The 15,718-nt window shown below is 37.1% G+C and overlaps 1 protein-coding gene across 1 annotated transcript in view; it reads right to left on the bottom strand.

Annotated features, from left to right (window-relative positions):
- Window positions 1-15,609, bottom strand: part of rbm41 (RNA binding motif protein 41) — a 75,216-nt gene extending 59,607 nt beyond the window's left edge. Inside the window, exons 1-3 of the mRNA XM_039765897.1 lie at window positions 15,567-15,609; window positions 15,151-15,267; window positions 849-1,041 (exon numbers count right to left, since the gene is read on the bottom strand). Coding sequence (XP_039621831.1) covers window positions 849-1,041; window positions 15,151-15,267; window positions 15,567-15,574 — 318 coding nt within the window. The 5' untranslated portion in view covers window positions 15,575-15,609. The remainder of the gene's footprint in view (window positions 1-848; window positions 1,042-15,150; window positions 15,268-15,566) is intronic.
- Window positions 15,610-15,718: the final 109 nt, after the last annotated feature.

The following is a 15,718-nucleotide window of genomic DNA, read 5'->3' as shown; positions in this document are numbered from 1 at the left end:
GTAAAATAGTTCTATTATGCATATGTAACAATTCCCATGAAAATAACAATCTGTTAAATTGTACAACCGCTTCCCCATACGCGAGCAGCAGAGCCACAAACTGGCTAGAGCGTAGTGCCAGCCTGGGGGTTGGCAAGCGAAGCGAGCAGGGGGCAGAGCCCCATAGTCTAATAAAATTTTTACACAACTGTATATACATTAGAGTCAATGCATTATTTAATGTGATCATATATTATAAAGCAGCATTTGACGATGCCAGTTGATGCCTTTATAAAAGTATCATAATAAAACAGCATTTGTTATTCTAAGTATATACAGTAGACAGCTTTTGTGTGAGACTGCAGCCTTTTAATTTTCACAACTTTTTAACTGAGACACTGGGTGCTTGATTCTTCAAGTGATGTTAAAGATTTTTAACAAAAAGTGAATGTGACACCACCCAACTAATTGGCTTCTGTACAAGACGTACTTTTATGTGAAATCAGTAATTGGTTAGTAATTAAGAAAGTATTTGGAGTTAAAACCTACAGTCACTGTAGCCCTCCAGGCTTTGAGTCTGACACCTTTGTTCTAGAGAGATAAGCCAGATTTTATCATGGGGCTCTGAAGTTATGAGGTAGCAATATTAGGTATTGTGCAACAATGCTTCCCGAAATGTTTGTGTGCACATATACAGTATATCTTAGTAAAGGATACTATAAACAAACTTTCATAATGAAGCCATGGCACACTATTCAGATAGTATACAGCTACTGTACCATTGTTGTGTTTTTAGAAGACAGAATTAATTATTTGAGTATATGTGAATAGTAAAAAGCTCACTTTTATCAAAAAACAAAACTCCTTACCTTCTGTTTTGTCTCCTTATTCAGCCATAATTCTATCTCAGAATCAGTGAGTCCAAGATCCCTTAGCTGTGCAAACTCCTTTTCCTGATCTTGAAGAACCTGAAATTGAGACAGGCTGCGCACACCTGCGGCCTGCTCTCCAAAAGGCTTGTACAGTGCTGCTGGTGCAAAACATCTTTTCTTTGCTAAACATCTGAAAATAAATTAAGTCAAACACAACATTTACAAAATAATTAGTAAATGGCAGGAATCAACTACATTTTACACATTTTTGCTTTCTATACTTCTATGATGTATGGGTGATTTAAAACGTCTTAATTCTTTTTAATTCCATCCCTTAATAAATATGTTTTAAATGAATTACATACTGAATATGACTCATTGTTTTGCATGGACTAATATACTTGCTTTGCTATACAGTACATTATATATATATATATATATATATATATATATATATATATATATATATATATATATGTATATATATATATATATATATATATATATACACATATACAGTATATACATTGTGAATATATAGATTTTTTTTATTCTGATAAATTTCAAAATCAAGGATGGCATTGAGGTTCATAGCTGGATAGCATTGCCGCATTATAGACCAAGTGGCTCAGTAACAGTCCTTATGATGTTTTCACATTTTTCCAGTATTTCTGTGGTATTCTCTGCTTACTACTATTTTCACTCAGACCTCGGGTTTGTTCAATTTGTAGCTCTAAACTAATCCCCTGGTTTCCATTTGTTTATGTGATTAAATCTGATTTCTGAAAGATGTACTGCATGTCCAGCTAAGTTTTGGTTTTAATCTTTTAGTCAGTGGAGGCCAGTATAATCTCCAGATCCACTACAATTCGTGAAACTGAATAAATCATTTGAGTTTCTCGTTTTATTTCAGTATCCACTACATAATTGTACAATTTGTTTGATTTTTTTTTCTAGCACAAATTGCAGGTTTTGTATGAAAATGACTATAAATTCACACAGATTCAATTCTTGCTTTTACTACACAGACAAGCAGTTTCTATGTTGCTGTCCCAACAGCAAAGGCTACCAGGCTGTTTAACAAATAATCAAAGAAACTACTGGTATACTTGACTTTTTTAACCACCCACTACAAGGCAGCTAAAAGTATTGTTTTCCAAGATAGAAGAGGTAAATCCTGATAATGCCAGTATGCACCAATAAAAATTACAATTATTTTCCTAGAAATTAATCATACAATCCAGCTACTAGAGACATTTTACTACATCCAGTCTGAAATTCACTACTATTCCTAACAGATATACTAAACAAAGTAACAAAAAATTAGAACTAAGAATTTTTCTTTTCAGATTTCAATAAAGAAATCACAAAAATATATTTGTGAACGTCACTCAATGCAGAGAAAAACAAAACAGTTTGTGGAAATACTTCACATCTCAATTCTGTTTGGGTGCTATTTAAGGAAAAAATGAAGCAATTCAGAGGACTAAATCTCAAAAATACAAGTCAATTAAAATGAAGGGAAAAGAAGTTAATTTGCAGCAAAAACTTGTCAATAATTAAGAAAAGGGTTAGAATGAAAACCTACAGCCACAGAAGCTCTACCACACAGGACCAGAGTTGGAGACCCCTGATGTAAATGACACAATTATAATGGGCTTGTTTAATTGTTTTTTTGAAAATTTATGTTAAGTAAACTGTTTGAAAAGTGATAATTATTGAATGGCGTTTCAAATATGGGAGTTTGCCTCCTTCTAATATATGCACTGATAAGTTTCTTTACCTCCAGATGTTATTTACGTCCTCCTTCACTTTCTGTCAGCAAATATAATGACATATACAGTATATCATGGACATTTGGCTCAGTGTGGTAGAATTATCATATATTCTTGGCTTTGTAGCTAGCCCTTCTTTCTTTAAATTTGCAAGTCAAGGCTACTAATATCTCAAGGGCATGTTTGTGTAATGTGTACTGTGAAAAATAATAGTTTAGACAGAAACACATACAGTAGATATGTGTTTTCCTGCCGTTTACAAAGAAAAAAATAAAATGTCTGCCAGTGAACAAGGACTGCTACTGCTTAAGGTTTAAGCTTCACGTCTGCAAGTTAGTTAAAATGTTTTGAGTAGACTTATTAATTTCATTGAAATGCCTTCTTGGGATTTTCTTGTTTTCAATATGGATCCACCCACTTCCCCGTTTTTCTAGTGATGCCACTTCTATTTTGATTATTGTTTGCTTTTTCATTTTTTGTTTGCACTTTAATCTTTTGTTTGTGTTTTGGTTTCACTCTTCAAAGCCACCATTAAACCTAAAATATTTTTTTTCTTAAATGTTGTGAATTTTATGGCTTAAGTTGTAACACTGCAATTTTTTTTACACTTGACTTAAAAGAGAAAAGATAAAATGAAAATTGGTCTACAGGTCTTAAGAACATTAAGGTCAAATTTTGGAGTCATTAATAAAGGTCTAAAATTAGCTATTTTAAATGAATCATGCACAATAATAGTAATTTAATAATTACATTCAGTATCAGCTGCAGAATAAGAGCTAGTATTTTAATAATCTAGTTGGTACTTGGGGACTGGTTTGTTGTGTGATTTTAGAAATCAATGGTGGAATTTTCTTCTCTTTCATTAATTTAAAAGGACTAAGAACAGAAACCACCAGTGAAGCAAACTTCAATAAAGTACATTAAAAATAATAATTTAGAATGTACTATATTTCTGTTCATTTTATAGATAGCTTTTAAGATCTACTGGTTTTGACTTTGAAAATTTCCAGTTTACAGATACAAAATTAAAAATAATGTTTTACTTTGGTTTCAATGAGTGTTTGAGTGACATACATTATAAGAGTACATTATTTATAATGTGTGAAAGTAAACAGACAAGTTTAAGTATAATTAACAATTAGAAGATGTGGTCAACAAAGCATGGCTCACATAAAAATATTTTTATGTTTAAGTGTTACTTAAATTATCAATACCTGTCATACACAAATTTTAGGCAAGTAATTTGTAAAAATTATCTTAATTTTTTACAAGCCATGCACTTGTATGGCTTGATGGCAACTCCGGTCTGTACCGGGAACTGAGAAGGATGGCTGTGAGGGCTCTGAAGGACACATAAGGAGGCTTTGTTAGAGGAATCTTTGAGTAAGTGACACATCATCTATGGCAGGGGTGCCCAACTCCTGTCCTCGAGGGCCGCAGTGGCTGCAGGTTTTCGAACCCTTTTCTTAATTAGTGATCTGTTTTTACTGCTAATTAACTTCTTTTGAATTAATTTTAATTAACTTGCACTGCAGCCCTCCAGGACTGGAGTTGGGCACCCCTGATCTATGGTCTAGTAACCCATGTCCTGCTTACAGAGGAATAAAAGCATTATGCAGATCTGAATCTGTTCCTCAGAGTGTCACTGTCAGGACATCTAATGGAATAGTTGTGACCTGCTGGGATGGCTACTTTGAGCAGCTGTTTAAAGCTGATCCTGTGGATGTCTCTGTGTCCACAGTTCTTGAGGCTAATGCTCCAATTAGTTGTGAACCACCCAATCTCACTGAGACTGCACAGGTGGTGAACCAGATGAGGTTATGGAATGAAGGGCTCTGTGGTATCCTGGGTGAACTTCTCCAGGCTGGTGGTAAGGCTGTTCTCCTGGCATTGCAAGCAATTTTTGCTTCCATTTGGGAGACCTGCAACTGAATGGAAAAAGGGGCTTGTCATCCCTATCTGGAATGGGAAGGGTGATCACCTGGATTGCGGCAACTACAGGGGGATAACACTGCTCTCGGTGCCAGTTAAGGTCTTTGCTAGGGTCATCCTCAATAGGATCCGTGATCACTTGCTCCCCTACCAGCAACTGAAGCAGTCTGGTTTCAAAACCTAATAAGTCTACCATTGACTTTACCCTGGCACTAAGAGTTCTCATGGAGCGCAAACATGAATATCGGGAGAGTTTCTTTGCAGCCTTTGTCAATTTTAGTAAAGTGTTCAACTCAGTTGATTGAGCTGCCCTGTTGGGACATCCTGAGAATTTGTGGGAATTTCTTAAAGTTGCTGGGTATCATTGCCAGCCTGTACACTGGTACTGTGAGTGCATTGCAGAGTGGAGGTAGAACCTCTGTGTTTTCCCAGTTGATTCTAGGGTTTGTCAGTGGTGTGTTCTTGCTCCAACTCTGTTCAATGTTTGCATGGACTGCATGCTGGGCAGGTCTGTGGGGTCCAGTGGCTGTGGGGCATCTGATGGTGAAGAGAGATTCACTGATTTTGACTTGCTGACGATGCTGTGGTCTTCACGGAGTCAATGGTGGGTCTAATGAGGGAGCTTGAGAGACTGAGTGAGGTATTTGAGTGTCTGGACTTGCAAGTGTTCTGGATAAAAACCAAGATCCAGGCCTTTAATGACCTCTTGGGCACAGCCATCGGTAATGTGTCTGCCTGTGGAGAAAGTGTCATCCTTTTTGAGAAGTTTACCTACCTTGGTAGCGACATTCATGTCTCTGGTGACTCTACCTATGAAATCAATAGACAGATTTGGAGAGCAAGTGGGGTCATGACGTTATTGGAAAAAGGTGTGTGGTGCTCCCAATATCTTTGAAAAAGGACAAAGGTCCAACTCTTTATAGTAATGATGCTTCCTGTTTTGCTATTTGGTTGCAAGACATGGACGCTATCCAGTGACCTGAGATGAAGACTGAGCTCCTTTGGTACTGTGTCTCTTTGGAGAGTCCTTGAGTACCACTGGTTTGACTTTGTATTGAATGAGCGGTTGCTTATGGAGTCACGAATGAAGCACATTATTAGCATCGTGAGGGAGTGTCAGTTATGGCACCACAGCCATGTGGTGCGATTCCCCAAGGGTGATCTGGCTTGCAGGATTCTCATTGTTGAGGACCCGAGTGGCTGGACCAGGCCAAGGGGACACCCACATAGTACTTGGCTTCCGCAGATAGATGGTCATTTCCAGAGGGTGGGACTGGACTGTCTGACTGGGATGTTGCAAACCAGAATCCCAAGCCGTTTCATTGTGTGGTGGGTGTGGCAATGCACTCTACCAGTGCATGCTCCCTAACCTGACCTGACCTTACAACACAAATTAAATTTTTCTAAAATATTTTCAGTGCATCCACCAGTACAAGTGCAGCCAAAATGTCATTTTTTGCAAACCAAAGTAAATGCTTTTCATATGTCAAAAAATAAAAACTAATTTTGTTTTGGGTCACAGATTTGAAGAAAACAGTTTTTAGATACAAATGCAGCTTTGTAATTTTGCACGGAAAGTAACAGTGTTCTCCCTGCATTAACATTAACATATCGCACAAATCTGCAACATTCTTCTGCTAGATGGAGTAATCCTCTAGGAACGCATAAATTTTAATGACTCTTATTTCACCATTAAGTGTTAAGTCAACAAAGCCTAATTTCTAAATGAGCATGACTTAATAATACCATACAGTATGAATTTATCCAAAAGATATTGATCACAAACTAAAATGGAAATATGATAGCTTATCTACACTTGTGTGAAGTAACAGCTATTGTTGTTGTGATTCTTACCTTTTATTTACATATTATCCAATTAACCACTTTCACGCTATAGCCTTTTAAAAAGACTCTTGTAACACACGTCTGAGGTGTGGAATGACATGCATAATCGCATAGTTTCTGTATTTTGTGCAGAGTAGATCATGCACAATCCAATAATATGTAATTTGCTCATAGAAGATGCCTAGCCTTTCATCTCCATTTCAAGGATTTCTTCCCCAAGTTCTTCTGCTATTCTGTCTATCCTGGAATGCATTTTGTAGGACATTGTAAATCAGATCTGACAAGTGGATATGCAAAGAAAGTTTTGCCTAATGGTTACCACTTTCCACTCACCTCCTCACCTACTGATCCACTACAAAGACATACAAGCTGTAATTTGTCACATGTACAAGCTCTTCTAGTTGACATAAATATTGTTCTGGAGATTTATGACGTACAACAAGGCATGTCCTTCAGATAGTTAAAGAATGGGAAATCAAAGGCAATATTAGACCTGTAATGTCATTTTCAAAATGTGAACTACAGAAGCCATTCACAAAGATGACTGAATCATACCACTAATTGTGAAAGATGGATAATTTAGTGGGCTTCTCTATAAACTCTGATGGAAACAATGCAGGCAGCAGGGAGACTATTTGTATACCAAAGTACTTACACATCACTGATAACACCATCACAAAAAATAAATGGAAATGATGATGAAAATATTCAGATCACTAGTAGTGATTACTGTATAAGGTCATAGAGCTCCCATCAAGGTGTAAACATCAACTCTGTAATTCTTTTTAACTGAAAGACACAGATCTCTGGTTATACTAACATCAGCAAAGTTAGATTAGGTTAGATAGCCTTTATGGAACCCAAGGGGAACTTTAGATACTTACAGCAGAAGAAACACAAAAACAAGAGTACAAACTTATAGGACAAATAATACAATCAATCAATAAATACTGTATTGTGCATAAATTGCAAAATGAACTTAAAGGGATTCAGCATTTAGTTTGTGCTGTCTAGAGAAAGAATTGATATGCCTGATAGTAGCGGGTGGAGAAGATCTCCAGAGGCACTTCTTAGCACACTGTGCTGGAATGAGCTTGTGGCTAAAAGTGCTTTAAAAGAGCACCTCCTAGAGGGCATTTTTCATGATGGCATCCAGTTTTGCTACATTCCACTTTTCTATAACTGCAGTGTGCCCAGAGTAAGCCCTGTGATGGAGCAAGCTTTCCTGAGAAATTCAATAAAAACATTCAGTTACAAGCAAGGGAACTCTAGTCACTTTGAATACTACTGGTGGCAAACACAAGGCTGCACTGGCACCATCTACAGTGTCTGTTAAAGTGTCTAGTTATGCAACCGCCCAGAATAAACTTTTCCAGATTGTTCAAGAAGGTCAATGCAAGTAATGTTTCAGAGAATTAGCAAAGATTGTTTTAAACAAACTGAATAATTTCAGCTAAGTTTCCACTTTTATAATTTGCAGAACTTTTTCTGTAATACTACAGTAGGCACTTTATGGAAAGTAGTTTTAACCTGTCCCTTTATATTTTTCATCTGAAATACATCTGTTTTATGGAAAGACTTGTGTTGCAGTTATATGGCTTATATATTGGAGGACACAGTGTAAATAGTTGTTTTTTTTTTAGAGTAAGTTCTTCGAGCACAGAACTTGAACTGTGCAACATGCTGCACGTTAATTAGCACGTGCATGTAAGAATATCACTATACTCTGTATATGTGACAATAAGGACACTATAAACCTATAATACAAAATCAGGTATAGACCAATAACAGCAGGACAGTAGAGTCTGAGTAAATGTGGATGGGCATTCTGTTGCGGGAAAATTGTTGCCCTGCCCTTCACCACTATGTACTGAAATGTTCTATTAGTTCTGGTTTACCTATAACAAGTGTCATGTTCCTTTACTTGTACTTAAGAAACATACCATTCCTTGAGAATGAGTCAGTGAATGTGTTCATGTACTCCACGGTGAGGCAGTTCTCTCACTTCATTGTACACTACTGACTGAAGCCACACACAAAACCGTCACGTAACAAATCCATAAAGTATGCTGCCATCTTGTGGACATGAAAGGTATCACTTTGAATTATTTAATGCTTGCATTACATCTTGCCTAAAGAAGGGGCTTGAGTTGCCTCGGAAGCTTGCATTTTGCAATCTTTTTAGTTAGCCAATAAAAAGTGTCATTTTGCTTGACTTCTCACTACATGTTTTCCCAAAAACTTTCCCTAACATATCCAACACAATACTGTAAACAGTTCTAACAGAAAATTACAAACTGGGAAATCTTGACAATTTGGGTGATGAATGACACACTTTAGAATTTCTAATGCAATAACAAAATCCAAAAAAACAGTTTTTTAATAATATAAAAATAGCCAAATGTCTGGCTTCTCAGAAGAATTAAGTACACATATTTGTAATTTCAGATGATAATTCATTCTTAGAAAGTGAAAAAGTTTCAAGTTTGTATTTTTATACCCAACAGAGTTTAAAACAAGATAATGATCCCAAACATATTATTAAAAAAAATGGAAAATGTTTGTATGATCAAACCCAATTTCAATCCAATTGAGCATGCATTTCATATGCAGAAGAGAAAACTTAAGAGGTCAAGCCCCCAAAACAAGCAGGGGCTGAAGATGTAGAATATGGTTTACTGTGAATGGAATATAAAGGATACACAGACTGGAATTGGGTTCAGTTAGTAATTTGCATTTTTCAACATCAAACAGAATTTTTAAAAACTAATTTTCAAGAAATGTATTGCATAAAAAGGTGATCCTGTTGCCACACTGATTAATTTGTATGATGGGATAACATGCCTCGCATATTACTGAATAGGATGTTGACACTAGTTTGCAATTACAGGGTAGCATAAGTGACAATTAATACAAAGGGTGGGATGCAAGTGCAGATGAGATTGGAATCCTACTTGCTTTAGAAACAGAACAAAGTTATAGATAAAAGAAAGCAGGAGGAAGGGACTGAGAAGGAAGATTTTAGCAATACAATCTTCGAAGTTTGAGTTATCAAATACATGACACAGAATATGAAAACCATGTAATCCGTTAATTTTTGGGGCTGGAAAGTAATGGGGTTACCTCCAATGTGCAGGACAGGGTGGTGGACAATAGGGGTGGGAGTATGTCATATTGAACAAGGACAAAGAAGCCAGTTCATGTTACACTTTATTGTATGTACATATGTAATTAGAGGACTGGCAGTTGTGTAGAGGTGGAAGAGAATGTGGAGATACTGTATTCAATGCCAATGCTACCCATGAGGAAAGATTGGGGGGTTTTGGATGGGCATCCATTGCATGGCTAGATGCAGTGTATTTGTCCAATAGTGTATTTTAAAATCCGGAAGGGAAACTTCACTATTAACCTTGCTTTGCATCACAGTTCTGTGTTTAATAGCAGATCATTTTTTTTGTCACATAAGAACTTAGATGGGAGTAACCTAACATTAGACCACTATTTATGGGAAAGATGAAGAGGAAGAATTGCACTAACAAAACTGACACAGAGAATAATATTCATTTTTATAACACCCAGTCTGGAACAGAAAGAGGCACATACAACCAGGAAGTCTTTTAAGATATTGCCAATGTTTTTACTCATAAAATCCCATTATTTCTACTGTGCTTTTTTTACGGAATGACAATACAGTCGCTTCCTAATCTACAACATGTTGATTTGTAATATGTCCACTGTTTGTTCCTGAATTCCATGTGGCTTCATCGTGTCTAAAAATGAAAAGGTATTCAACAACTTTAAATGGGAGAAACTGTTTGCCATTTTAAGTAAATCTTGGTTTGGACCTCTAATTTCTTAATGGATTAAATTATTACTAGTCGTCACCAGCCGTAGCATACGGTGGTGTAAGAATAGGAACAGAAAACGGTGAGAAGGGAATTCAGATATCAAGAAAAAAGAAATACTTCTTGAAAGACGCAGTTGTGAATAGGTTTTGCTGGAGACGACAGATAATGAGTCGAAAGATCTAACCCTAGAAAAAGCCACATACATCTGACAGTGGCTGAAGACTGGTTGTTGTAGATTAACACAAATCTTTGCAAATGTAATGCAAGGCTATTGGGGTCGTGTTTGAAGTAAATGACAATGGTAGCATGGAGAATCTTGGAAAGAGCTTGAATCTCAGCTTCACCACCATAAACTCCAGATGTTGCCATGTATTGATAGTACTCATGACTTGTGATAATTCGACTTGCATTGGAAAGAATGACAGGAAGAACGTCTCCAAATCTGTCCCAATGTGATGCAACGAAATCTACTGCCCTGTGTCGTAATGAGAGTGCATTGCCTTCGTCAACCGTTTGTGTCAAGAAATAACCCACTGATAGGAACAGGCAGTTGCCGGATCCCGGAATAGAGATGACGTTGTACAAAAACCCGTCAAAAGAGAAGATACTGTTGTTCATTTTATAACAAAGGCTTAGGAAACAACCATCGCAGTATAACGAAAATAGCAAGGAACGAAACCAATGCCAATGGTCGAAAAAGTACCTTCCTATAGCAGGCTATGGAAAAGACTCCCAGGCACACACATGGCCGAAGTGAAAGGTCACGTGGGCAGTGACGTGACACCAATGGGGTCATGAGAGAGGAGCGGGGAACGCAGTAGTCCGAAGGAGGAATAGGAAGCGGCGTGGGGGTGTATGGGAGGCCGCAGGCAGCGTGGGGAATGGTTTGGAAGAGGAGGAAAAGGAATCAAGAAATGCCATGGGGACTGTGTGTGGGGGGCAAGTTTTAAAGAGGAAGCAGGACGAACCAGAAGAAAAACATATATGAGAGATGCTCAAAAAAATCGGGAAAATCGTTTTGCCCCGTGTATGACACGTGTTGTAATTGTATAGGAAGCGTTTAGAGAGAGAGCACCAGCAAGCGAGCGAGAGAGAGAGAGTGCGCGAGCAAGCGAGCGAGCGAGAGAGTGAGTGCGTGAGCGAGAGAGAGAGGGAGCGCGAGTAAGCAAGCAAGAGAGAGAGCGCAAGCAAGCAAGAGAGAGCGCGAGTGCACGAGCGAGAGAGAGAGAGTGCGAGGAAGCGAGCGAGCGAGAGAGAGAGAGTGAGAGGAAGCGAGCGAGCGAGAGAGAGAGTGTACGAATGTGCGAGCAAGCGAGTGAGACAGAGTGCGAGTGAACGAGCCCAAGCAGAAGAACATTACAGAATTACATTTCCTCGTGCATGACGTGCACCTGATTTGATAGATAGATAGATAGATAGATAGATAGATTCTAATGCTAATTTTTGGGGAAAAATCTGCAAGTGGTACACGTGTAAATATGGCAATACATTCATCCTAGGTCATTGCTTTCTACAAGGCCACCTTTAACTCCATTCACTACTGAAAAAAAATATATTTCAGAGGTCATTTATTTGTGCAGTTTACTAGAGATTTTAGGAATTTAAAAAAGAAGAATTTCCCCTTGGGATGAATAAAGTATCTATCTATCTAAGAAAACTTGAAATGGCAATGCTCAATACAAACGACATATGAGTAGCTACTATGTATTTCAACAGTTTATTAAAGCAAGAATAAATGAATTATATTAATTACCTAATCTGTTATTTAAAAAGACAGCATTGTATGAAAAAACATTCTTTTTTAGGACTATCATACATGTATGAAACTGGAGTAAAGGGTTTTTTTAGGTAGTCTGATTTCTGTTTTCTATTACCGTATATACTCGCGGATAAGTCGGGACTTGATTTTACCGTATATACGTACGTTTTATAATGTTGGTTGTATAAGTCGAATGCGGAAAACTCAGCTATTGGTCCAAGAGATTATGATATGGTAATACCCAACTGAGAGAGTAACCACGGCGCACACTGCCTTTTTTTTTCCTATGTATTTTGCCAACGTGACCACACAGTAATACCCAAACTATTCAGTTTGTTATGGCACCAGGGAGTTGTGGCAGGTTGAACATTAGTCAGACACAAGCAAAAATTTCACTTTACTATGTATACATATGACATTACTATTAATATAACTACCACTCCTATCTTATATCAAACCTGGAGTCATCATTTTGGCATCATGTGCTCAGCAAGTTCCACAAAATCAATGGGTTTTACAACAATTTGAACAAGTGCACATTATTCCCACTAAATGTTTCTACATGATAGTACAAATTTGAACTGCTTCACACCAGTTTTCATATCTAAAGGTTACAATCACACAACAGTTTAAAGGTGTATTCAAGCTAAATATGTACAGCAAAGTTTATGTGAACTAAGAAATAACCATGGTTGAAAAAAATATTTCATCAAAGACCTTGAGTAGAGTGAGATCCAGCCTTACCTAATATACTGTTTTATAACTGGGTGGTGAATGTTCAAAATTTCAATGGTGAAATGAAGCATGTAACTCTGAACTTATACTGTCATGGTTAACTATGGGAAGACAACTGATCATTTCTTTCTTATTGGATGCTTTACACAGTGTATCCACATTGCTCAAATCGAGTGATAGTGATGACAATGTAAATTGGTCATCACGTGTTTACATGGAAAGTGAATCCGATGCATGATATGGCAGTGTATGACCAAACTGCGGCGATATGCCTGGTGAATTTGGTGGTGTGAAGCCCCAGCATGGTGTAACAGTAGCTACATCGCAAAAAGGCAAAATAACTGTGATCAACTACAAGGACAAGCAAGACCTTAGCCCCCTAAGCACTATTTAAAATGTGGCAAATGTTGATATTTGTGTCAGGGGAATTGTGGAAGTCATTAAGCTTTGTATTGTGTTAGCCCACAATAACATAAGGGGCACATTGATCATGCAGGTCAGAGACTGATATTCTACTCTCTCATGTGCAAACAACAGAAAAAAATACATGTGTGCAAAGAAACACAATTCTACTATCCCAAAACATATCACAAAAAAGGATGTGTAGTAAATCTTCACAATTACAGCAGTGGACACTAGACACACATTTTCTACTTTATTTATATTGATGTTTTGTTATATACATGCTTCTGCTAGAGAACATTTTTTCTTGTTGAAAAAAATGTCAATATTTTTGGCTTGTTTTTCCTGAGGTAAACATAACACTAAGGAGGCTACAGCATGTTAACTATAATACAAAATATCAATACTTAGGAAGTACGTCAAAACTACTCCAGTGCTTTGACAAAAACACACCTTTAAATAACCTGAAACAGAACTGGGAGCAGAACCTAACAAGCAGATTCTCAGACAATGAATGTAATCTTGATGTAACTTGTTCAGTTCAGTTTAATACTGTGTTCAAAATCTACCATTTACATATAACTATGTACGTACAAATACAAATCCATCGATATTTACTTCCATGTAAAATGGAAGTTTGTTGATGGCAAAAAAAAAATCTGTTACTGAGTGTAGTTCAGATTATGATTCTATAATGTTCAGAATGTAAAGAAAGTTGATTTCAGCATGGAATCTTTATGTTTTTTTGTGTTTAAATTGATGTTCATTTCTTAAAATAACAGTTTTTGTTAGAAAATTATGCATTCATTGTGTCGAGTACCAGAACAACTACAAAAATTACAATGTTTTTTTCATAAAATTATGTATTGTGTAGAGTTTCCAGACAACTACATCCCAATAAAGACAAAACATTTTAGAACAAACAGTTTCTGATATATATTTGTCTTGAACGTTGAGACCTATGTGAAACAATAACTTGTTATAGCCTCCAGTTTGGTCCAATACTTTGACCTATGTCCAATGATAGCTGTCATAGAAAGGACTTAATTTAACCAGGATTTTTAAAGTTTGCTTTGTTTAACCATTGGGCTAGACATATTGATTTGTAAAAATTCTGTGCAAGTAGCTTTTAATATAAATCATTTATTTAAATATACACAAATGCTCACACAGAAGCAAACATGTGCATGTATGCAGACACATTCAAAGGGATGTATATTGTTTGCCCTACCAGAGTACCTGCTTGATGATGAAGAGAAAGAAATGAAGCCACCCCTATACAAATCTATGAATTTATGCAGCTTGTTTACTGAGCCAATGTGTTTAAATTGTTCATTTGATTCAATTGTCTGTTCACATTACTCTATATTTGTTTATGTACATAATAAGTATTAAATAACTTAAAGTTCTTGAGTCTATATTATAGTGCAAGTTTAATCAGTTGTATTGCAAAATCTTCCATTGTGTGATTTAGTGGCACATTTCCAGGAGGTGGGACTGGACCGTGTGTCTGGATCCAGAGCTGTTTTATCATGTGGTGGGTGCGACAATGCACTGTACCAGTGCATGTTCCCCAACCAGACCTGACTGAAGAGTAATTTAAATAGAAGTACTACATGGCCCACTCCATATCGATTTTCTTCTCACTGTTTACGGTGTGATTTCCAACACAATCTCTTACTGTGTATTGTGTGCATGTTCTCCCGGCGTTTCAATGGGTCTTCTTCCCACTTCCCAAACATGCACATGTGTTAAGTAAACTGAAAAATTTTGCATTGTATAAAGGAGTGTTGGCATGCACAGAAATGACTGAACGGCGCCCAGTTCAGGGCTGGCTCCTGCCGTGTATTTGATGGGCTCCAGCTCTGACGTGGGTTCAATACATACGGCTGGATGGATCGTCAGATTGTGTATACTATACAATAGAGAGCAATCCAAACTGTATACAGTTTACCCCACTACAGTGATAATTTACCCCGCCCTTAGAATAGATTACCACTTACTGCTGGAAGTCAACAGAGGTGTCCAACTGCTGCCTTAGAAGGTTGTGCAATTGCCGCTCCCCTTCAGTCTCCTGTTCTTCTGGCAGCGGTTCGGCTTCAAGCAACCGGCTGCTGACTCTGCAAAAGGAAAGTATTTATTGATTTTATTTATCAGAGGTGATCTCGAGGTGTTGATTTGTAAGAGCACCGAGAGATTGTTTCTCTGATCCTTTCTACGTCTTGACTCGCAGCTTTATAAATAAAACACGTATACAACACATGAAATACGAAACAAAAGCAAAACTGATCTTTTATGTCTCTTTTTTCTAAAACCTCTGAATTCAAAAATGCAAACCATCGGTTCAAATGATTATCACACCACATAAACATTATTTATCACGTGTAACACCTACTGACTGCATATAGAAAGAAATTACCGGCGCATATTGTATTTTCGCCTCCTTTGAAAGAATCACTTCCGGACTCTAGCCCGCAAAGCATCATGGTAAATGTAGTCTTCCGCCTTGTTCAGGAAACAGGCTGTTCAGACTATCTTTTTCTCATTTATTGAATAGTCGAGATTTCCTTA

The sequence above is a fragment of the Polypterus senegalus genome, chromosome 10 (genome assembly GCF_016835505.1).
Source record: "Polypterus senegalus isolate Bchr_013 chromosome 10, ASM1683550v1, whole genome shotgun sequence".
Taxonomy (NCBI): Eukaryota; Metazoa; Chordata; class Cladistia; order Polypteriformes; family Polypteridae; genus Polypterus; species Polypterus senegalus.
This window is presented reverse-complemented; position numbering and strand designations above follow the sequence as displayed.